Below are 23,214 nucleotides of genomic sequence, written 5' to 3'. Positions count from 1 at the left end.
TAAGTCAGTTGCAGCAAAAAATTTCAAATAGCAAATAAACATTTTCAAATTGTTACATAGGTCAACAAACTTTAATTTGCTACTACTGGAAATGCTCTAAATACACTAGAATAAATTCAAAATTATTGGATTTCTTACTAGGTGATTTAGATTCTGGGATATCAATTTAAATTCTGCAAATCAGTCTCCGTACGAAGATTAAAAAGCTGTAGTTGTATATGCAATCTGAGGTGGTGAGCACCTAAGCATTGTGTTCCTTTCTTCCACCAAAGGTAAACAAATAAAGTTATCGGGATCCTATAAAACAGTCAACATTTAGCCTGACATTGGTTAAAGTCAAAATTTAGCACTTCCTACAATAAATTAAAAGAAAAATAAGTTATATATTAGAGAGGGAGGCATTGTGAGGACATATTTTACTAATTATACCTGTTGTTTGTTATCTGAGAAAGACTGAAAGAGTGAGAATGAGCAGTTCAGAGAAAACTAGTTATGAAGCAGAGAAGAAGAAGAAAAATGGGTCAATAATGTCCATTTTCATGCATGCGGATGGAGTTGACAAGTGGTTGATGACTCTGGGGTTGCTTGGAGCCATAGGCGATGGCTTCACTTCACGTCTGGTGATTGTTTTATGTAGCCGGGTGATAAACAATACGGGCAGAGCAGACAGAGCTGGAGCCTCAGATTTGGATGCTCGTAATTTGCGCCATAACATCAATAAGGTTTCTCTCTCTCTCTCTCCCTCTCTCTCTCTCTCTCTCTCTCTCTAGACCTTCTAATTTTTCACATTCACACATGCACAAACACTGAAAATATGCAGAAAAAGCTAATCACAATCTTTGGATTTTGTTGTGGATGGCCTCATGCAGAACGGAATGCTAGCGTTTGTGTACTTAGCTTTGGCCTCATGGGTTGCTTGCTTCTTAGGTACGTAATCGATTTAACTACATAAACATGAACATGGTTTTGTTTTGTTTTGTTTTTGCAACAACTGAAATATACAAATCAAATTCAGACCGAATAGTGTTCTCAGTGTAATTTGTTATGTTAGAGGGATATTGTTGGACACGAACAGCAGAAAGACAAGCTGCAAGAATGAGAAGCCGGTATTTGAAAGCAGTGTTAAGGCAAGACGTGGGCTACTTTGATTTAAATGAAACCAGCACCTCGGAGGTCGTCACAAGTATCTCAAATGATATTCAGATCATTCAAGATGTTCTCAGTGAAAAGGTTTCTACATTCAAGTCAAGTTTCCTAATTCCTATCAAGTTATAACATATCAGAAACATTATTTTGTCCTAACTCTTTTTTTCATATAATGAATTTGAATGATCAGGTGCCAGATTTTGTAAGCAAAGTGTCTACGTTCGTTGCGGGTTACACAGTAGCATTTTTCATGGTGTGGGAACTGGCTATGTTGGGGCTCCCATTTTCCTTGCTTCTGGTAGTTCCTGGTTGGATTTGTGGAAGAACTTTAACTGAATTAGCTAAAAAGAGAAGAGAAGAGTGCATTAAAGCTGGGACAATAGCAGAGCAGGCAATATCTTCCATTAGGACTGTTTATGCATTTGTTGGAGAGAACAATACCATTCAAAAATTCTCTGCAGCTCTACACGGAACTATTAAGTTGGGGTTGAGGCAAGGCTTGGTTAAAGGCTTGGCAATTGGTAGCTCTGGCACTGTCTTTTCCATTTCGGCTGTCATGTCTTACTCTGGTAGCAGAATGATTATATACCACGGCGTGCTCGGAGGAAATGTTTTTGCAGTTGGCGTCTCAATAGTCAATGGGGGATTGTAAGCAATAACTTCTTCTCAATTCTACTTCATAACATGGAATTTTATGCGATCTTAAAAAGAAATTGTAATTTAAAAAGAAAAAAGAAAAAAAAAGGAAATGATGGGTTAACTTCTTCTGTTCTTTGAGAAACAGGGCAATGGGTTCTGCTTTATCAAATCTCAAGTACATAACTGAAGCATGTTCAGCTGGTGAGCGTATTATGGAACTTACAAAACTAGTTCCCCCGATTGATTCAGACAACATGAGAGGCAAAATTCTGGAAATTTTTTCAAGTGAAGTTGAATTTAAACAGGTCAAGTTTGCCTACCCATCAAGGCCTGATGGCATCATACTAAACAACTTTTGCCTAAACATACCAGCAGGAAAGACAGTTGCTTTGGTAGGTCCTAGTGGCTCAGGAAAATCCACAGTGATTTCACTGTTGCAAAGGTTTTATGACCCTCTTGAGGGAGAGATTTCTCTAGATGGGATTGCCATTGATAAGCTGCAGCTCAAGTGGCTAAGATCACAAATGGCAGCAGTAAGCCAAGAGCCTTCTCTGTTCTCAACCACCATTAAGGAGAATATACTCTTTGGCAAGGAAGATGGTACAATTGAGGAAGTAATTGAGGCTGCCAAAGCTAGCAATGCTCATAATTTCATATCTCAGCTGCCTCAAGGATATGATACCCAGGTTAATTTTCATTCCCTTTCCCTACTAGCAATTAGTAGAACAACAATTTATCACAGTAATAATAAATTGGCAAATCACATGTATGTTAGGCCACTTGGTCAAGATAGTGAGCCCGCTCGACTATTGCTAGTATAAATAAATAAATTGGTAAATCCATAAGATATTGCTTAAATAAATAGTAGCAAAACTTCATTAAATCAAATCCAACAGGTTGGTGAGAGGGGCATTCAAGTATCAGGAGGACAGAAGCAGAGGATTGCCATCGCAAGAGCATTAGTCAGAAAACCCAAGATCCTTCTTCTTGATGAGGCCACCAGCGCATTAGACTCTGAGTCAGAGATGCTTGTTCAAGAGGCTCTCCACAAGGCAGCCATGGGCAGAACAACCATAGTCATCGCACACCGCCTGTCCACCATTCGAAACGCCGACGTTATTGCCGTCATGCAAAATGGTAGCGTCGCGGAAACTGGTTCACACGACGAGCTAGTACAAAACCAAAATGGGCTTTACGCCTCATTTGTCCGTCTCCAACAAATTCCAAAAGAAACTTCAGAAGATCAATGTCACTGCAACAACAGTACTAATAGTCCTGCTCTTCCATCATCTGCGAGCCAATTGAATTCGACCCCCCAGGACGCTGGATTGGATACTGCTGCTACTGCTACAGAAAATCCAAACAACATGATCAAACCCAGAGCTTCATTTTGGAGATTGATGTCTATGAATCTTCCAGAGTGGAAGCAAGCGATTTTAGGGTGTTTGAGTGCTGTTCTTTTCGGAGCGGTTCAGCCGGTGTACGGATTCGTCATGGGGACCACGATATCGGTGTTTTTCTTGACAAATCATGATGAGATGGAAGAGAAAATAAGGACTTTTGCGTTGTGTTTTTTTGGGTTCTCCGTTTTCTCAATGCTGGTTAATATCATCCAGCATTACAACTTCTCATACATGGGAGAGCTCTTGACCAATCGGATTAGGGAGAGGCTGCTTTCAAAGATACTCACTTTTGAAGTTGGATGGTTCGAGCACCAACAAAACTCCAGCGGTGCCATTTGCTCTAGGCTCACCAAAGAAGCCGAAATGGTAGGTCTAATTATTTCAACATTATTGGTAAAAACATTTGCTCATTGATTGGTACCCGATACCAATTTACAATACTTCATACATTGTTGATGGAGGAAATATTGCGGTGATCGGTACCAAACAATCTTTTTTTTTCATATTAGAATTTAACACGAGCAAAGTTTAGCTGCTTAAAACTAGTCAACGGAGTCTAATTATGTGGAAAAAAAATTGTGACTTACAAATTAATGGTTTCATGTTCAAATCCATATGACAACTTGCTAGTCTGTGTGGGCTATCGCTTGTAAACCAAATGGGATTTTGACAATGCTCTTATATTATTGGCAGGTGAGATCTCTAGTGGGTGATAGAATGAGTCTTCTTATACAAACCATCTCAGGCATCGCCATAGCATGGACGATGGGGCTAATAATAGCATGGAGACTTGCCGTGGTCATTATTGCCGCCCAACCCATAGTCATTGCCAGCCTGTATGTAAAGCGAGTCCTACTCAAAACAATGTCCACAAAAGCCATCAAAGTCCAAGAGGAAAGTTGCAAGCTTGCTGCCGAGGCAGTCTCCAACATCCGCACCATCACTGCCTTCTCAGCCCAGAACACAATTCTGAAGATGCTAGAAAAGGCCCAAGAAGGCCCACGTAGAGAGAGCATAAGACAGTCGTGGGTCGCAGGTATTGGGCTCGGGTTTGCCCAGAGCATCACAATTCTCAATTGGGGTGTCAGCTTTTTGTGGGGAGGCATGCTTGTCAACAAGGGCCACGTCACAGCAAGAGCAGTCTTTGAAACCATCATAATTTTGGTCAGCACCGGCCGAACCATAGCCGATGCTGGAGGTATGACATCAGACCTTGCCATGGGTTTGTATGCAATCGGGTCCATTTATAGTATCTTGGACCGGACCACAAAAATCGAGCCCCAAGTTCCTCAAGACAGGCAAGTAGAAAACATAACGGGTCGAATTCAATTTCGTGACGTGGATTTTGCATACCCAACTAGGCCCAATGCGATGATCTTCCAACGCTTCTCGATTGAGATGGAAGCAGGAAAATCTACGGCGTTGGTGGGACAAAGTGGGTCAGGCAAATCGACCATCATCGGATTAATTGAGAGATTCTACGATCCAATCAAAGGCGTGGTGGAAATGGACGGCCGAGATTTAAAGACGTACAACCTTAGATCGTTGCGGAAACACATGGCGTTAGTCAGCCAAGAGCCAACGCTATTTGGTGGGACCATAAGAGAGAACATTGTATATGGAGTGTCCGATGAGACGGACGAGACGGAGATCGTGGAGGCCGCAAAGGCAGCCAACGCGCACGATTTTATCAGCGGATTAAAGGACGGATACGACACGTCGTGTGGGGATAAAGGGGTGCAGCTATCTGGAGGTCAAAAGCAACGGATAGCAATAGCCAGGGCAATACTAAGAAACCCAGCAGTGTTGCTATTGGACGAGGCCACCAGCGCGCTCGATAGCCAATCGGAGAAGGTGATGCAAGAAGCGCTGGAGCGGTTGAGGTTGGGGAGGACTAGCGTGGTGGTAGCTCACAGGTTAAGTACCGTACATAACTGTGATCTTATTGTTGTGATTGAAAAAGGAAAAGTGGTGGAGAAAGGGACCCACTCTTCCCTGTTGGCTAAGGGGCCCGCAGGTGCTTATTACTCCTTGGTCAACCTTCCTGGTCCAAAGACACAGCCTTAGTTGACTAACAAAAGTTGTGCGTACTGGGCTTCAAGGCATAGAAAAGATGAAACTGTGAACAAGTGTAATCTCTATTAATTTTTTTTTAATAGAAGCGATAGTCTAAATTAGAAGACAGAGATTACACATAATTATGATATTGTGGGAATTCAAACTTGAGATGTCTTTTAAATCAAAACTCTTTTACATTCGACTAGACACGTTGGCTGTAATCTTTATTAATTAATAAAATGAATATATAAAGGCACAGTTTTTAACTATAAAAAAAATTGAAAATAAGATGTGTTTAAGTTCCCTCTCAGGGTCAATCATGGTCGGAGCGGTTCATTTCTTCAGACAAACGGCGATGTTTGGTCATTAATTGTGTCTGTGCCTTCTTTAGAACAGAGTTTCTCCAAATCTTTTGTTTCTTTCGATCTTCCTTTGTTAATTTTTCAGGGTCTCTTTCTTCAGGTAAAAAGAAAGAGACACTGATTTTATCAGTGGTGGACGCATACAATTCTCGACCCGAATGTATAATTCGATGTGGATTGAACTCGAACAGATTCTGTAATTTTTCATTTTCCTTCACTTGTAGTTCGAACCCTTCAGCTAAAAAACCCTTCAAAAACTGTAACTGGATCTTCTGATACCATGATGATAGCTTTAGATCTTTTCCATTGACTGTTAATGATGTTCCCGGGCATTGAAAATTCTCAAAATATTTCACAACTTGGCGGACGTCGTTTGCAACGATACTTTCCCTCACTAATTGTTGCATATGAGAATAGCTACGTTCCTTTCCTTCTCCCCAGAACTTTTCCAAACTACCGGTTTCGAAAATCAAAGCTAGTGCTTCACTAGCAGCCACACGGACTGATTTATCATCATGCTTTAACAACAGGGTTGAGAAGTAATCAATGGCTCCATTCCAGTTGTTGTGTCTGAGTCTCCATCCTTCCACGCTCGTAAGTAGAAACAACCAAGCATTGATTGCAGCAACTAGGACCGCCGCCGAATGTTTTTCTTCATTTGCATCAGATTGATCAGCATGAATGAACTTCCATATAATTTGCATTGCATTTTGAATATCCTCTGAGTTGGTTGCACCAAAAAAACCCACAATGCCCAAACAATCTAATACCTTCACTGCCGTGGTTCCAGATTTCGGAGCTTTAGAAAGAACAGGAAGCAACTCCCTGTACACTTCAGACACTTTATCCTCATACCCAATGATCATGGCAAGCAACCCTACGAGATGAAGTGATAGCTGCTTCTCCTTGGAGGAACCCTTTTTGAAGGAATTCAAGCCCCTGTATAGAAAACTTGCGAAATTCTTTTCTAGAAAGTCATGCTCTAATCTGCTATTTAACACCCCAATTATTGAAGCGAGTGCCTCCTCTCGGTCAGATCCTCTTCTCTCGTACAACCCTTCTAAGTAACTGTAAATTGTCTTCGGTGCCGATGGCCGAGGCAGTTGTTCAGAGCTGTCAGCGCCACCAGCAGCAACATGTCTTCTTCTACCAGCTCTTCTTTCGCTGCGCTTTCGGGAGCTTGAAGGCGGAGGAGGTTTGTCTCTTCTCGTCATGTTGGAATGTTAATGTTGTGGGTTGTGAATGTTAACGTGGGGAAATATAAATCGGGTTTATTGCTTTGGGATTCCTAGTCAGAGTGGGACTACTAACAACACACAATCTGAGTCTAACAAGTAATTGAAGCCCGGCAAAACTAGGACCATATGATGGGCCAGTCTTGGGTAAAATAAGACTTATTGCAATAAAAGATCCCGCCCAACAATAAACAGCGCTGCCTATTAACGCAGCATTAGCCCATTGGAAAATCATTTTGAAAAAAGTTTTTTTTTCCCTTTTTTTATTTCAAGCATTGGGAAGGCAAGAATCAAACCTAAGACCTCGAGTAAGTGGGTAAATATTCTTAATCACTTGAGTTACAAGACCCTTACGGTATTTTTTGTATAAGTACGTTGGTTTTATGATGTAAATAAATTATTGTTCTTTGGTATGTTAGTTTGATATTGTCATATTGATGTGTTGTTTTCATTTTTTGTCTAAAACTAGCCCCTCACATGTGTGTCAATCGGTTTGTATTTTTTAATTTTTTATTTATTTTTTTTAGAATTAAGAATATATAAAATGGGTAATTAGTTATGTTCTATAAAAATAAGACCATTGTTTGATTTTGTTTTTAATTTTAATTTTTTTAATATGAAAAATATAAATTGACCATATTATCCTCATGTAACTAATAATTTTAATTTTTAATATTTGCATTAACCAAAGGCATTTTTTGGTATTTTGAATGTTTCATCATTCTCTGCCTTTTGCTTTATATATATACTCTGCCTTTTGCTTCTTACATATATATATATATCTTCTATTGAGGTATCCTCAAATAATTTTATATGAGGGACGCCCTTTAGGGTACCCTACAATTTTTTTTTCCAATGATCCAAACCATCTATTTTTTAGGTCTTCATTCATAGATAATCCTTACAAAAAATTAGACAAATCGGAAACCATTTCGACATCCAATTGTGTCCTACAAAATCAATGAACAAGGTGCTTCAAGAAAATACTAAAATTTCAATAAATCAATTGAATGGTCAAATGATATCGGATTCAAGTGATTTTTTGTAGAAATGATTTTTGAATGTGTATCTACAAAATAGACGGTTTGGATTAGTGAAATACAATCCGGAGTGGGCTCTACAAGGGGTGTTTCTCAAATAAGCTTATTTGAGAGATCCCTCAATGGAAGCTCTCTGTATATATATATGGTTTAACTCAAATCAGCCTAACTATTTTAATACATTAATTCTTGTCGCAAGAGAATTTATTTTCTAAGTAAAAACTAATGACGATATTTTTTTACAAAATAGCTTTTTTTGATAAACTTGGTTCTCCTGGTTGAAGCTAGAATTACTTTTAATTTGAGGAATTCCAAGTCTTTTTCAAAAACTCCTACAGTCCATTATCATTTGGAGGAACAAGTAGTGCAGTCTCCAGGGACAAAGGCTGGTGGTGAGGTGTGAGAGGCAAAGGTCTTCAATTATTTGATAAGCGGTGGACTATTTGTTCACCCGTTTTTTATTTAGTCATGTGATGGTATGGTAAAGTTCCTTATTGGCTTGACAATCATTGGTGGTCAACAAGTCAACTTTCTTTTGTGTTTGAGCATGTCACTGCTAGCAGTTTAAAACCCTAGCAGACTTCTAAAAATTAGATAACTTGCGCCCCAAGTTATTGATTATAAACAAGCAATTGTGAATTTGGGTGCGGAATATCTCCCAAGTAAGTTCTTTTCTTGCCTCAAACTGGTGAGGACTTCACAATTTTTTCACAATATAAAACTGGTAGCTATGGCCAGAATAGATGAAAAAAGACAAACTGTTTAAGCAGAAATGACTATTACAAGACTCAAAAGAGAAATGGCAACTCCGAAAATCGATACCAGTGTTTGAGTTTGACAAAGCTTCGATCTATTTCAAACCCCGGAAGGCTTCTTGAGCAGGCAGAATTGGGGACTCTTTGGTGCGAAGAGGGCAAAAACAATTTGGATTAATAATCACTGGGCTGCACTTGTAGTACATTACGCTTGATCAAGGCTTTACGTAAATTTGTTGAGGTTTTCATTTTACAAAAACTCGGATTCTGCTTTACTTGTCTTGTGCTGAACCAAATTTGTAACGATAGAAGTCTCGCTTTGTAAAAACTATTTTTCTGAACTGAACTGAAATAAGAGATTTGAATTCTAGCTTATTTGTTTCTTGTGGATCAAAGAGCTTTGGTTGCTTCAGTGTCTGAAAGCTTTTGAGATCAGTTGATCTTTTTGAGTTTGTTAGTTGTGACTTTGAGAGTTTTGTCTTGATTGATGTTTTGGTTGTCCTTTTGATCTGTTCACCTCCTCTTATATTTATAGAAAAATGCTAGGGGGTTTTAATTTTTAATAATGGGTGGCATACTTTTTAAAAAGATCTTCCCTTTCAAATGCCACAAAAAGGGAAGTTATTATTTTGGCCGATAAACCATCAACAGTCAGTTTTCATGGTGGTCTTTTCCTTGCTTTTTCCTGAAAGACAACCAACTCTTCTTGTTCTATGTTTGTTCATTGTAAAAACACAATCTGCTATGATGGTCAGTTTGCATTTCCTGGTGAACAACTCCCTTGCTTCCTACTTATCTCTTGGAACTGTAACCTGCTTATCTCTTGGAAATATAACTGCTTTGGTGCAGAGCTTCTGTGCATATGGAAATAGGATTTGATCTTTTTTTTCCCTGGCTAAAAAATGGAGAAGTTTTTTTTGTAAGACCTGACTTCATTAACTCCCTATCACTTCCTCTGTCTTAGTTGAGAATTTTGACTTTTCAAAGTCAGGAAATCACGTGGGGCCCTTTTGAGAAAATATTTTTTTAGTAAGAAAGATCTGCTGACTTGCTTTTGGGATCGAGATCAAGTGATGAGAATTTTTCAGAAGCGGGGTTTAATTCAATTTTTAGAGGTTTTCGACCTGCTTGGTATTAAGTTACCATTAAATGGCAATCTTATTTGTTATTTTCGTGTTTTTAAACCTCTGCCACTTTTGGCAAAAACATGGGCTTCTAAAGTCGCTTGGGCTATTTTCCGGAGACAAAGCCCATGCTTCTGTTTCTTTTCCTGTTATGGGCCGATTTTAAATTTGGCTGGCGTGTGAAATTTTTAGACCCAAACACTATCATTCTTAGAATCTTAGTTCGGCGTGAATATTTGACTATAAATAAGAGATAATTATTACCATTAGGGAAATGGCTTAAGTCACTTTGGGCATCACCAGACACACCCTATGATATGTTCCCCTGTAAACAATAAATAATAAACAATAAACATCTGTGTGTGCTTCTGTTTTGATCCAAGTGATATTAAGGAAAAAGATAATCGAATTTAGGATCTCCGATGCAAGAATAAAACTCCTTGCTTGTGCTTTTTTCTTTAGATGTGCTTGCTTCGTTTGAAAACCAATTAATTTACCACTCTATCTCTATCTCTATCCTATATGTGTGTGTCTATGTGACTAGACCACCACCTATTTATGATTATATATGATTTGTAAGTAAATGAAATTAAGCAATATGTCCGGACCATGACAATTCAACAAGAAGCCCTACTTGATGGTACTCTGTGTATGTGGTGGGTAAGGTGGAGAGAAAAGTGACAGCTTCATGTGCAATGTTGGTCGGTGGAGATGAGAGGTGGTAAGAATGGGATTGATTGTGTGATAAGTTACAAAAAGCAGGAGAGGAGGAGAATCAGAGATATTGTACCTGAAAGCAGCTGCATGAGCATATTGGCAGATGGGCAGCAGTGACACACAACTATCAATATACTATTTTAATCCACACATTCACTTTTGATGGCTTATGCTTACAGAAAGAAAGGCAAGGAAGGGTTCACTTTTTTAATAAGAATATTAAGTAGAAAGGGATTATTGATAAGAGTACCAAATTAATATGTTCATCAGCCTTAAAGCATGGAATAAATAATATTTAGTCCAACTCAACTTACAACTCAACAGGGTTTTACCAATTGGTTTCACTAATTAATTGGATTATTAATTGGCACAGTTGAATGATCACAGAACATCAACACACTATGATTATCAAATGTCTCTCTCTCTCTCTCTCTTTCTCTCTCAACAACAACAACAACAAAAAGAAACAAGAACAATTTGAGTGAGGCAATCATGGAAGTAGATCATGAGTGGGTTTCCTAGTTGTCAAAACTCAAATTAGTTGGTTATAGCAGGAACCCAATAGGCAAATAGGGATAATGCAACTCCAGCCAACATCAGTATTCAGGTTCCTTGGCAATCAATCCTCTAACAATAATTGGCAATTTGGCTTTGGCAAAGCAATGGATGGCAGAATTCAGGTTAATATTTTTCACTCTCTGGAGTTTCCATGGCACTAATCATGACAAAGCCACTACTTGTTTTCTATTTCATTTTTTTAGCCATCCCTTCGTTTCCATACTCAGTACTTTTCCTTTTACCTCATTCTCTCAAGAGACTTAACCTTTAGGAGATCTAAAGCAGATTCCATTCACTCCCAACTGTGGGCTCAAATAAATGAGAGTTTTGAAGAAATATATACAAGGCTATTTCAAATAAAAGAGCTCCCACATATATATATATAGCTATATATTTGGCAAGTATGTATTGGTGATTGCTAGTGGTGGGGATGATAAAGAGATTGTTGGATGAGCAGTTGAGAAGCTTTTTCCTTAATTATGATGAGGAATAATAATGTGCTTGTTTCTACATATGCTAAAAAGAGATTCTGCAGATGGGATGGGATGATAAGGGAACTGTTCTTCCAAATTGCGAAGGTGAACTAAAGCAACGGTGGAGCATTAGTCATGGCCTCTTTGGCCCTCTGATGCAATAATAGTATTTCCCCCTCCCCTGTAACCACTTTATGAACTGAATCATATTCATATTGAGGCCCCTCCTCCACTCTTCTCTATTGTTAAGCTTTGCTTGGGATGCTGAACAGGCCCACAAGCAACTAGTTTCTTCATCCCCTTTTTTTTTTCTTTTTTCTTTTGGTACAAGCGATAATCTACTTTAAATTAATCTAAATCACAGGTGCATAGCGGGGAGCACTTCTCCTCTGGCCAACTCGACTAAGCCCATGTCTCCTATTCATCCCTTTTTTATTTCGGGTCATTAGTATTGCTAATTAGGAAGATTAACCATGTGCATGCAAAACCAATGGCTTCAAGCAAACTGATATTGATCATTAAAATACAATATACAGCAGGGTGACGGGGATGGTGGAAATAAGTAGCATTGGCGTGTGTCCCCTGCTTTTATCGTGCAGCTGCTGCCATTGGTTAATAATAATATCGATAAGGAGGAGGAGGAGGAGGACCACCAAAACAAGAAGCATTTAGAACCAGTATCTTGTTATATGTTATGGAGTGAAAAAAAAATGGCAGCTTTGATGCGCACAATGCAACTGTTATAAAATCTACCTTGTTTTCTACATAGAATCTATGCTACTGCAGAAGTGCAGATACAGCACACAAGCACAAGCACAACTTAAGAAAATGGCACCAGTAAATTTCCGAAGCCATGAATATAAAACTCGTCAAAGCAACCAACCAACGATGCCTTTAAAAATTAGTAAAATTTTCATGTAATCAAATACAGATGCTCCCTGTAGAGATGGATGGTCGAGCTTGAAGACAGTTACGTACGTACTTAGGAGGCTAGGAGCTAGCTATTATCATTGATGTGGTCATGAAATAAATAGAATTAAGATATATTTCAAGTGGGAGATCCACAAAAGGGTGTCTTTGATCATATTCTCTTCACATTTGTCTTTATATAAATGGGTGTCTTAGATCATATTCTCACTTTTTTTACATGCAAATATGCTCACCTCACCAGTATGGGAGTATAACAAAACGTACAAGAAAGAATTGTTTCAAGATACATATTTCGGGTTAAATTAATCTATTGTACGTGAACGAGGATTCAAACTTTAGTGTAAAAGGACGGGTTAATTGTCTTAATGGTTAATCAATTAACCTAACTCACTACTAACTCACGGCCACATTTATTTTGAATACCGAAAGATGTGAATTGAAAAGACATTACCACATACATTGATCCCACTAATTTTAAGATGCTGGAATTTATTGAAAAGCATAAAGCAAAAACCTTTCCGAGGAAGTACATCATCAGTCATTTAATCATCATGGACGCTCCAAAATTTCTTTTTAGGACTAGTGTTAAAAGTTGACAGAAATTGCCATGTGTTGGTGATGGAGACTTAAAGTGGGTTGTGCTGGGTTTATGGGGTAGCCGGTGGAATTGACAGGCCAAAAAAAAGCTCATATCACAAATGGAGTTGAACCGAAAGATGTGACCAACATGATTAACTAAGCCGTTCTGATATGTAGCTAGCTAGTAGCTATCAACTATCAAGCAACCAAATCTGGGTTTGGAATGGAAGAATCTGTCCCTGCTTTTTCCAAATTTCAAACGTGATCATTAACAAGCTTGTTCAACTGTCTGCCATGGCCAGTTGGGAATGTGATTAGGATGCTACTTTGTTATCTTTTCAAGCGTGCGTATCATGCTATTTTTTGTCGTTTATTAATCATCACATCATCACGTGGTGTTAATAATGTTAGTATAGTGTGAAAAATATCTCTGTAAAACCAGCAAAAACCATACATCAAAATTAGAAAGCAACTGCTGCCTTTGATCCAAGACCATATGTATGTGCAGATATAGAATGGTTCCGATCATTTTCAACATCTAAAATCGGTATCATCAAAAAATGCATTCAGATCAATTCTAGATTAAATATTTCCAATAATATATTATATAACCAATCTAGCTGTTAATAAACTGTTATTTAATAAAAAATTATAACTTAATTAGAGGAACCGGCCACTTTGTTTATGATTTGTACAAATTAGTTTTTAATTCGCCTTAGTTAATGGTCTAAGTTTAAGAGCAGAGCACGGGCATATCACATCAACTAGAACGTCACGAGGTGCGTTTATGAATTAACTTAAAATTATAAAAAGGGAATTAAGTGTAATTTTATGAGTCCTGTGCTTTTGAGATGAATGAGATATTTTTGTGTCAAAGTTTTTGATCATATTTCGTTTATTTAAATATGGATCTCAAGTTCGAATTCTTACATCATCATAATTGCATATCCATTTACATTTTTTTAAAGGATATAGTTTTCCACACTCCTACTTTGTCAATTAATTTCAATACAATATATATGTAAATAAAATAGAAGTTCGTATGCAAATACGTCAGCTCCTTTCCGTGAAATAGTAGATCTCTACTTTTACCCTTCGATATATCGTGAAGACAAAGAAAACCACCATAGAATTTGAATTCAGTGCTTCCTCTTCTTGCAGCGAGAAGGCCAGTGCATGCCTTTTCCTTTTCCTACACAATTCCCCATCTGCATGCCATGATTATGTTATATCTATCATCTGACTCCTCCACAAATCAACCACCATGATGAAATCTCATGTACTTGAGCCATCAGTTTTTACGTTTGTTTTAATATAGAAATCATCATGAATCCTTATGCGAAACAAACAGTGACACAGGGAGGAATGAACCATCTTTTTCACAGCCTGCGGAATATTTATTACTCCATAATTTGACACCAACACGTGGAGAAGGTGGCCAAATTTGGTGGGATTAGCCATGCAGATACACAATTTCCACAGCATTCTAGCGACGGTTTTCTAGTTAATGCAAGTCTTTTATAAATTCGTTAAAATTGGGATTGAAGCTGGGAACAAACATCTAAGAACCAGGCACAATAAAAGCCAAATTTAATGCAACTCTTCATAAATACCATTTCAAACAAAACGCCAAGCAATATGTTTAGCCAAATATATATATATATATATTGGTAAACGTGCAAGCCTCGTGTTCACCTCCTTGCATGTTTTTGCTCCCTTCAGTTTTGGATTGATCTTCGACAAGATTTTTTCTATTTTAGAATAAGCAATAATTTGTATTAATAAAATAAAATAAAAATAGACAACTACGTGTTGGATATGAGTAAATCTTCTCAAGCGATATATTTATTTATTTTTTAGGTTGAGGGCGGAAGTGCGTGGGATGTCAATAAACCCTTTGGATTGCGATAGCTAGGGCCATAAGACAGTAACTTAACTTCAACCTATTGGTTTTGAAGTATCGAATGGCCAAATATTAAGGGATACAAATTATTTCTGAAGACAAGTGGTCACACGAGGATACTATATTAATTATATTAATAATAATAAACAGGGTCCATGGTCCATGCATAAAACAAGCTCTCAATTAAATATATGATGATGGCTTTAGCTAGTTTGACAGATGTACAAACCTCTCACGCATTCGACCAAAAAAAAAAAAAAAAAAACCTCTCACACATGAATTAACTTCGGGAATATACGAATCTTTGTTTGACCCTAAAATAAAAAATAAACATACGAATCTTTAGGATCAGACATGCAAATATGCTTATGATGGAAGGTTGATTTGGAATGAAGGAATTGAAAATTGTATAGAATTTTAAAATTATGGAATTTAGATTTTTATTATTTTAATTTTTGGCAATTAAAGATTTCAGTGTTTGGATTTATGTATGTCGAATTTTGTAAATGACATTATCGAAATTGTGAAATTACGCATATTTTCTTGGAAATTAAACTATGGAATTTGATGTCTCAATTTTCACAATTTTTTTTCGTGCGTCATTTAATAAATTCCAACCTTAAGTTGCCAAACAAGGGAATTGTCAATTTCTTTTCTTAAATTTTCAACTTTTATTTAAATTCAGAGTTATTTTTCCTCATCTAAACGGAGGGTTAATGTTATACTAATGCAGATTTATTGCTTGAATGAAAATATTTTATTTAAATAATATTGTACGTATATGTATATGTAGAGAAACATATTGATTCCAATATTATTTTTGTATAACCAAGTAGCTGTAGCTGCCTTCATTTTATTGAAGGAGGCGTTATGTTGTGCTCACATAAATACGATGATTATATATACTTGTGATGAGTTTGATATATAATTAATGAAATAAGTATTGCAATTATGTAAACAAAGTGGTAGATTGAGCTTTTATAACTTTCCATTTTGTGTTGTGAGAGTTATCCAATGCTTCTCTTAAAGGAAAGATCTTTTTTTTGCCCTCCATTATTGTAACCCAAAAGAAGAGATTTTTCACTCTGTTGTTTCCTTTTGAAGAAGAGAAGGTGTTTTAATGAAAATTTAGTGATTGAGATTTGACCTCAATATTTTTTTCCCTTTGCAGAAAATAAGGTGATGGATTCTGTTTAAATGAAAATTTAGTAATTGAGATTTGACTTCAGATATGAAAGCTCCAAATTTTCGATGAACTGGAAGAGAGAAAAAGAAGAGGATAATAAAAGCTCCAAATCTGCATGAACTGGAACCTCACAATCACAAATGGTATACATATTAATTTGTCGACAAGGAGATGATATATAGTAGACTGGAACCTCCCAAACTTCCAAGCTGCTGAAGTAACATGAAAACTCCAGCTTCCCAGATTAAGAAACTAATTAGCCAAAACCAGAAGCTAATAATACACACACATCAGAGAGAGACCATTGTCCTGTACTGCAATCCGTTTTTTATTTCGTTAATTACGTGATTAAGTTATGCGGTGTAAATGGTCATAGATTGGGTCCACTGACCCACCGATCGTCATTAATGACGCTTTTTGCAGAGAGAGCCTTAAAGTCAAACCTTGATCTTCTCCCATCAGCAGAGCCACATGTTCATTTCATTAACCCAACTTTATTTTAATACAATAGATCTGTCCATATGGAATCAACTCGCTGCCTCTGTCTATAAGCCTCTCTATCTGTCTTTGGCACACCTATATATACACATCATATCCATATGCGTTTGTTCTCAGCAGTTGAGGCCAGAGGCTTTGTTTTGGAAGCAACCAACTAGACAAGAGGCATAAGCAAACCAACCACGTAAAGACGTGGTCTGAGAATCTAAACGATTGTTTGGTTTCTTCCTCAGAAAAGGCCGAGAAAATTATGGGACAGAAAGGTCCTCCTAGTGGTCGGGACAGTGGGAAGAAAGTTGGGTCTATCCGGTCCGTTTTCATGCATGCTGATGGTGTTGATAAATGCTTCATGATCTTAGGGCTCTTTGGATCCCTTGGAGATGGCTTCTCGACGCCCTTGGTGTTGTTGATCACTAGCCGCTTGATGAACAATATTGGAGGTTCATCAACTTCGGCTCAGGATGATTTCTTGCATAACATCAATAAGGTAATCTCTCTCTCTCTCTCTCTCTCTCTCTCTCTCTCTCTCTCATAAACGCAAGCACAAATCAATCTAATTGGGGTTTGGTTTTTTTTTTGGGTTGACAGAATGCAGTGGCGCTGTTGTACTTGGCCTGTGGATCATTTGTTTGTTGTTTTCTAGGTGGATTTTTACCAAAGATTGTTTCTTTTGTAAAAGAAAAAAGAAAAAAAGAAAAATCATGAAATTAAGAAGACTAATCTTTTTGTGTAATTTTTGTAGAGGGTTATTGCTGGACAAGAACAGGTGAGAGACAAGCGGCTAGAATGAGAGTCAGATATTTGAAAGCAGTGCTAAGGCAAGATGTGGGCTACTTTGATTTGCATGTGACAAGCACCTCAGAGGTCATCACAAGTGTCTCTAATGATAGCCTCGTGATTCAAGATGTCCTCAGTGAAAAGGTTTGATTTTGAACAAGCTAGCCCACCAGCTATTTGAAATTCATTTATCTTTGAAATTAATCAACTTGCATGTTTCAAATCCCCCACCAGCTGCCAAACTTTTTGATGAATGCCTCAATGTTCTCTGGAAGCTATGTGGCGGCCTTTATAATGCTGTGGAAGCTAGCAATTGTGGGATTTCCTTTTGTGGTGCTTTTGGTAATTCCTGGTTTAATGTACGGAAGGACTTTGATGGGTTTAGCTAGGCAGATTAGAGAAGAGTACAACAAGGCTGGATCAATAGCAGAGCAGGCAATATCTTCTATCCGAACGGTTTACGCCTTTGTCGGAGAAAACAAAACCATCTCAGAATTCTCTGCAGCTCTTCAAGGCTCTGTCAAGTTGGGATTGAACCAGGGCTTGGCTAAAGGCCTAGCCATTGGAAGCAATGGCGTCGTCTTCGCCATTTGGTCTTTCATGTCATATTATGGTAGCAGAATGGTCATGTACCATGGTGCTCAGGGAGGCACTGTTTTTGCTGTTGGTGCTTCCATAGCCGTTGGTGGATTGTAAGAACACTAAAAAACCCAGTAAATTTTACAAAGAAAGTTTTAATCTTTCCCAGAAATTGGATATTTTTAATGCATGGTTTGGTTAATTAATTATCTTGTTCTTGATGAACAGAGCACTAGGTGCTGGTTTATCAAACTTGAAGTACTTCTCAGAAGCAAGCTCAGCAGCAGAGAGGATAATGGAAGTGATAAGAAGGGTCCCCAAGATCGATTCAGACAACATGGAAGGTGAGATTTTGGGGGAAGTATCAGGAGAGGTTGAATTAAAGCACGTAGAATTCGCCTACCCATCAAGACCCGAAAGCATTATCTTCAAAGACTTCAACTTGACAGTGCCAGCGGGAAAAACCGTGGCCTTGGTGGGCGGCAGTGGCTCGGGAAAGTCCACAGTGATATCACTGTTGCAGAGATTTTATGATCCACTTGGTGGAGAGATTCTTCTTGATGGGGTGGCCATAAATAAGCTCCAGCTAAAGTGGCTGAGGTCACAGATGGGTTTGGTGAGCCAAGAGCCGGCGCTGTTCGCAACCAGCATAAAAGAAAACATACTTTTTGGCAAGGAAGATGCCGAAATTGAACAAGTCATTGACGCTGGAAAAGCCGCTAATGCCCATAATTTCATCTCTCAGCTGCCTCAGGGATATGATACACAGGTAAAAATATTACTTGTCTAATTATTATTATTGTGTCGTTTAATTAGCAAATGATACGCATCTTTTAACCAAATGACAAATTGTTGCTTTCCATTTTAGTCTGCGTGTCGTCAAGATTTTCTAAGTGATCCAAAGTATGATAATTCTGTCCCCCACTTTCCTGTGAATGAAGGTCACTTTCTTTCCTTCCAACCCTCCAAAGTAGCAACAGAACAAACCCAATATACTACCGCACCTGCATGCGCATCACTGTTTACAGTCGCCAAATACGTCATCATCATCATCATCATTATTTTATTTTTTATGCTTAATGCTAATATTACTTTATTATCATCTTAACCACTCTTTAACCACTTTACGTTATTCATTATCAATAAACAACAAGTTTATTCAACTCCGATTTAACATGATGCGTGTCAGCTGTCTATATGTCGTCTTTTTTTTCTTTTCTTTTTTCCTGATATTAATTATTAATTATTATGATTATCATCCTTAACACTACTTCATGCAGTAATTTTTTTAATTACAGTACTAAAAAGAAATTAACATGTTAATTAAACAGGTTGGGGAGAGGGGTGTTCAAATGTCAGGAGGACAAAAACAGAGGATCGCCATTGCACGAGCCATCATCAAGAAACCTCGTATCCTCCTCCTAGACGAAGCCACAAGCGCATTGGATTCTGAATCCGAGCGAGTCGTTCAAGAAGCTCTCGACAAAGCCGCCGTCGGCCGGACTACAATCATCATCGCGCACCGCCTCTCCACCATCCGAAATGCCGACGTGATCGCCGTCGTTCAAAACGGGCAGGTCATGGAGACCGGGTCGCACGACGAGCTGTCCCGGATCGAAGACGGGCACTACACGTCGTTAGTCCGTCTGCAACAAACAGAGAAACAAAAAGGACCAGAGGAGTTAGGCTCGTCGTCTATTTCAAACGACATTCACAACACAAGCAGTCGCAGGCTCTCCCTGGTGAGCCGTTCCAGCTCCGCTAACTCATTCGCGCAAGGACGAGCCTCGTCGCTCGCTGGGGATCAAGAGAATATGGAAGAGTTTGATCAGCAGAAGCTGCCCGTGCCGTCGTTTAGGAGACTGTTGGCTCTGAACCTGCCGGAGTGGAAGCAGGCGATTTTGGGTTGTTTGAGCGCGACTCTGTTTGGTGCTGTCCAGCCGGCGTATGCATTTGCAATGGGGTCCATGGTTTCTGTATATTTCTTGACGGACCATGATGAGATCAAGGCCAAGACGAGGACTTTTGCGCTGTGCTTTCTTGGGTTGGCAATCTTCTCGTTGCTGGTCAATGTGTGCCAGCACTATAACTTTGCCTACATGGGAGAGTGCTTGACCAAGAGAGTTAGAGAGAGGATGCTCTCAAAGATTTTGACATTTGAAGTCGGTTGGTTTGATCAGGATGAGAATTCCAGTGGCGCCATTTGCTCTAGGCTAGCCAAAGATGCCAATGTGGTACGTATTAACAGCCTGATATGTTACCTTGTCAAATTTATTTATTGACATGTTTGGTTGATTATTGTTTGTAGGTGAGATCTTTGGTGGGTGATCGGATGGCTCTGGTTGTGCAAACCATCTCAGCTGTGGTTGTAGGCCTGCACAATGGGTTTGGTGATTGCATGGAGGCTGGCCTTGGTTATGATAGCCGTGCAGCCACTCATCATTGTGTGCTTCTACACTAGGCGCGTCCTGCTCAAAAGCATGTCCAGGAAGGCCATAAAATCCCAAGAAGAAAGCAGCAAGCTCGCAGCCGAAGCAGTGTCTAATCTCAGAACCATCACCGCCTTCTCGTCACAAGACCGCCTATTGAAAATGCTCGAAAAGGCCCAAGAAGGCCCCCGCAGAGAGAGCATCCGGCAGTCATGGTTTGCGGGTATCGGGCTTGCTTGCTCTCAAAGCCTGACGACTGTCACTTGGGCCTTCGACTTTTGGTACGGAGGCAAGCTTGTCGCCAAGGGCTATGTCCATGCAAAACAGCTCTTTGAGACCTTCATGGTCTTGGTAAGCACGGGCAGGGTCATCGCGGATGCTGGTAGCATGACCACGGACCTCGCCAAAGGCTCGGATGCTGTGGGGTCCGTATTCGCCGTGTTAGACCGATACACGAAGATCGAACCCGAAGATCCCGAAGGTCTGGAGCCCAAAAGAATAGTGGGTCACATTGAGCTACGCGACGTGCATTTTGCGTACCCGGCTAGGCCCGATGTGATGATCTTCAAAGGCTTCTCGATCAAAATCGAATCAGGGAAATCAACGGCGTTGGTGGGACAAAGTGGGTCAGGCAAATCAACCATCATTGGATTAATCGAGAGATTCTATGATCCAATTAAAGGGGTAGTCAAAATCGACGGTCGAGATGTGAAGTCTTACCACCTTAGATCACTGAGAAAGCACATAGCGTTGGTCAGCCAAGAGCCAACGTTATTTGCTGGGACTATACGCGAGAACATTGTATACGGCGTGTCGGATAAAGTTGACGAATTGGAGATAGTGGAAGCTGCGAGGGCAGCCAACGCTCACGATTTCATCGCGGGGCTCAAAGACGGATACGACACGTGGTGCGGAGACAGAGGTGTACAGTTGTCCGGGGGTCAAAAGCAACGCATTGCCATAGCCAGAGCGATATTGCGAAACCCCGTCGTTTTGCTGTTAGACGAGGCAACCAGCGCGCTTGATAGTCAGTCAGAGAAGGTGGTGCAAGATGCTCTAGAGAGAGTGATGGTGGGGAGGACGAGCGTGGTGGTGGCCCACAGGTTAAGTACCATACAAAACTGTGATCTTATCGCTGTGCTTGATAAAGGGAAGGTTGTGGAGAAAGGGACCCACTCGTCGCTTTTGAGTAAGGGGCCCACCGGTGCATATTACTCACTGGTCAGTCTCCAGAGGACCGGGCCCACTCAAAGTGTTCACTAAATTGTAATGAAATTAACCCCCCGCCTTAAAAAAATAATTTCCTTTTGTTCTTTTTGTACTTTCCCCCCATGGAAATGCTCGGTGGCGAAGGCCTAAAATAGTTATAGTAGGAGTACTAGTAGACAATCCCATATCTTGATTATGCATGGTCCATGCAGGTGAGGAGTGAGGATGGCATGGCATTTGATGTTGCAAAAGCGCTTCGATTAAATGTCTATGTAATAATGGTATTTTATGTGTAGTACGTACAAGTGTATTAGAAAACTAGAAAGCATGATGAAGGCAATGTTGTATAATTATTTTCTTAGCGTTTTTATTTTTCAGAAACTGATGCAGGTATACCTTCCAGTTGACACTCTACTACTACTACTACTGCTAACACAAGCATTTCCACAAGAAAATACATCAGTTGCGTACTTGCCTTGCCTGGGTGCCAGAAGTAGTTGTGCTTTTTAGGGGTCGACGACTCAGTCGCCTAGGGCAGAATGCATGACTTATAAACGTTGAGAAAATAAGTACCGTTGGACTAAGGGGAAAAAAAAACTGTTGAAAGGGCAATAACAAAAAAGAAAGAAAGGCATATAGCTACAATTGGGCCGAATTTAGCTGGCCAATTTGACCAAATTTTAGGTGGGCCTTGACTTGAGTCCGCGATTTTTTACTAAAATCATTTAGCATCAGCCCAACTCACATGCTCTAATGCATAAATTATTAAACTCAAAGTTTCATATTGGCTTATAAAAGCTACACAAAACCCTAAAACACGAGTCAGTTCCCTTGTCAGCGATCAAACCCTAACGAGTTCCCATTCTTCCCTGGAGATCAGCTCACTAATTTCAAAGGCCAGTCCCAAACACCAGGAGGCGGAGGAGGACCAGGTGGTGCTTCGCAGAGATTGATGTCGATCAATGATGCTCTGTTGTTTATCAAGCAAATAAAGGACGTGGGTGGCGACCAAAGAGAAGAATATGGCATGTTTATTGAAATCATGAAAGATTTTAAGGCTCAAAGGTATATCAACGTACCTATTATTTTTTTTTTCTTTTCCCTGGTGAATGTGGTTGATGGCTTGTTTGTTTATATATATCTTGGTTTCTTTCAGGATCGACACAAAAGGTGTTTGTGCGAGAGTAAAGGCATTATTCAAAGGGCACAACCACTTAATTTTGGGATTTAATCAGTTCCTGCCACAGGGTTATCAGATAATCCCTGAGGAAGAAGATGCACCTCCGCCGCTGCAAAAACAGACAGTTGATATGAAGCTGCTATCGCGTTTGTAAATAATACATGGGTGAGTATATATTTTATTTTTTAGATTTTATGCTTTAACCAATCCATCTATTATTGTTTTCTGGATTTATTTTTGAGGTGTTGCTTCGAATCGAAACCAAACCCAATCCTCTGTCTTAGTTTTAGTTGTTGTTATAACCTTGTGATACAAATTCACAGTCTAATAACATAAGTCTTCGCAAAAACTGTTATAACAACTGTATAGACAAATATACCCGTCAAAATCATCAATTGAGCAAAAGAAGAGAAACCCATCTCAAAATGAAATAA

At 39.2% G+C, this 23,214-nt stretch overlaps 4 protein-coding genes across 4 annotated transcripts; 3 read left to right on the top strand and 1 right to left on the bottom strand.

The window, feature by feature from the left end:
* Nucleotides 1–384: 384 nt before the first annotated feature.
* LOC103329939 (ABC transporter B family member 15-like) lies at nt 385–5,455 on the top strand. The gene is made up of 7 exons (XM_089049602.1): nt 385–722; nt 870–927; nt 1,052–1,230; nt 1,337–1,794; nt 1,931–2,471; nt 2,682–3,554; nt 3,882–5,455. The coding sequence occupies exons 1-7, from the start codon at nt 468–470 to the stop codon at nt 5,253–5,255; spliced, it is 3,738 nt and encodes a 1,245-aa protein (XP_088905728.1). The 5' UTR covers nt 385–467; the 3' UTR covers nt 5,256–5,455.
* Nucleotides 5,456–5,504: 49 nt separating this feature from the next.
* On the bottom strand, nt 5,505–6,822 carry LOC103330198 (uncharacterized). The gene has a single exon (XM_008232745.3). It carries the CDS (start codon nt 6,820–6,822, stop codon nt 5,560–5,562), a length of 1,263 nt encoding a protein of 420 aa, XP_008230967.3. The 3' UTR covers nt 5,505–5,559.
* Nucleotides 6,823–16,715: 9,893 nt separating this feature from the next.
* Nucleotides 16,716–21,953, top strand: LOC103329938 (ABC transporter B family member 15-like). Its single transcript, XM_008232468.2, has 7 exons — nt 16,716–17,093; nt 17,195–17,249; nt 17,349–17,527; nt 17,618–18,075; nt 18,191–18,731; nt 19,294–20,196; nt 20,271–21,953. Exons 1-7 carry the CDS (start codon nt 16,857–16,859, stop codon nt 20,421–20,423), a joined length of 2,526 nt encoding a protein of 841 aa, XP_008230690.2. The 5' UTR covers nt 16,716–16,856; the 3' UTR covers nt 20,424–21,953.
* LOC148918067 (ABC transporter B family member 15-like) lies at nt 20,443–22,934 on the top strand. Its single transcript, XM_089050486.1, has 5 exons — nt 20,443–21,612; nt 21,813–21,881; nt 21,979–21,990; nt 22,481–22,665; nt 22,757–22,934. Exons 1-5 carry the CDS (start codon nt 20,443–20,445, stop codon nt 22,932–22,934), a joined length of 1,614 nt encoding a protein of 537 aa, XP_088906612.1.
* Nucleotides 22,935–23,214: the final 280 nt, after the last annotated feature.

Source organism: Prunus mume, linkage group LG4 (genome assembly GCF_029339155.1).
Source record: "Prunus mume cultivar Tortuosa linkage group LG4, ASM2933915v1, whole genome shotgun sequence".
In the NCBI taxonomy this organism is placed as follows: domain Eukaryota; kingdom Viridiplantae; phylum Streptophyta; class Magnoliopsida; order Rosales; family Rosaceae; genus Prunus; species Prunus mume.
This window is presented reverse-complemented; position numbering and strand designations above follow the sequence as displayed.

What these genes read in the sequence shown, in the direction of transcription:
- LOC148918067 (XM_089050486.1), top strand. Translation starts at nt 20,443, where the DNA reads ATGTCCAGGAAGGCCATAAAATCCCAAGAAGAAAGCAGCAAGCTCGCA. An exon ending in CCGGTGCATATTACTCACTG is followed by an intron (nt 21,613 to 21,812) that starts GTCAGTCTCCAG and finishes TGGTCCATGCAG; the next exon opens with GTGAGGAGTGAGGATGGCAT. An exon ending in AAAGATTTTAAGGCTCAAAG is followed by an intron (nt 22,666 to 22,756) that starts GTATATCAACGT and finishes GGTTTCTTTCAG; the next exon opens with GATCGACACAAAAGGTGTTT.
- LOC103329938 (XM_008232468.2), top strand. Translation starts at nt 16,857, where the DNA reads ATGGGACAGAAAGGTCCTCCTAGTGGTCGGGACAGTGGGAAGAAAGTT. An exon ending in TCTTGCATAACATCAATAAG is followed by an intron (nt 17,094 to 17,194) that starts GTAATCTCTCTC and finishes TTGGGTTGACAG; the next exon opens with AATGCAGTGGCGCTGTTGTA. An exon ending in ATTTGTTTGTTGTTTTCTAG is followed by an intron (nt 17,250 to 17,348) that starts GTGGATTTTTAC and finishes TAATTTTTGTAG; the next exon opens with AGGGTTATTGCTGGACAAGA.
- LOC103329939 (XM_089049602.1), top strand. Translation starts at nt 468, where the DNA reads ATGAGCAGTTCAGAGAAAACTAGTTATGAAGCAGAGAAGAAGAAGAAA. An exon ending in TCAATAGTCAATGGGGGATT is followed by an intron (nt 1,795 to 1,930) that starts GTAAGCAATAAC and finishes TTTGAGAAACAG; the next exon opens with GGCAATGGGTTCTGCTTTAT. An exon ending in CTCAAGGATATGATACCCAG is followed by an intron (nt 2,472 to 2,681) that starts GTTAATTTTCAT and finishes CAAATCCAACAG; the next exon opens with GTTGGTGAGAGGGGCATTCA.
- LOC103330198 (XM_008232745.3), bottom strand. Translation starts at nt 6,822, where the DNA reads ATGACGAGAAGAGACAAACCTCCTCCGCCTTCAAGCTCCCGAAAGCGC.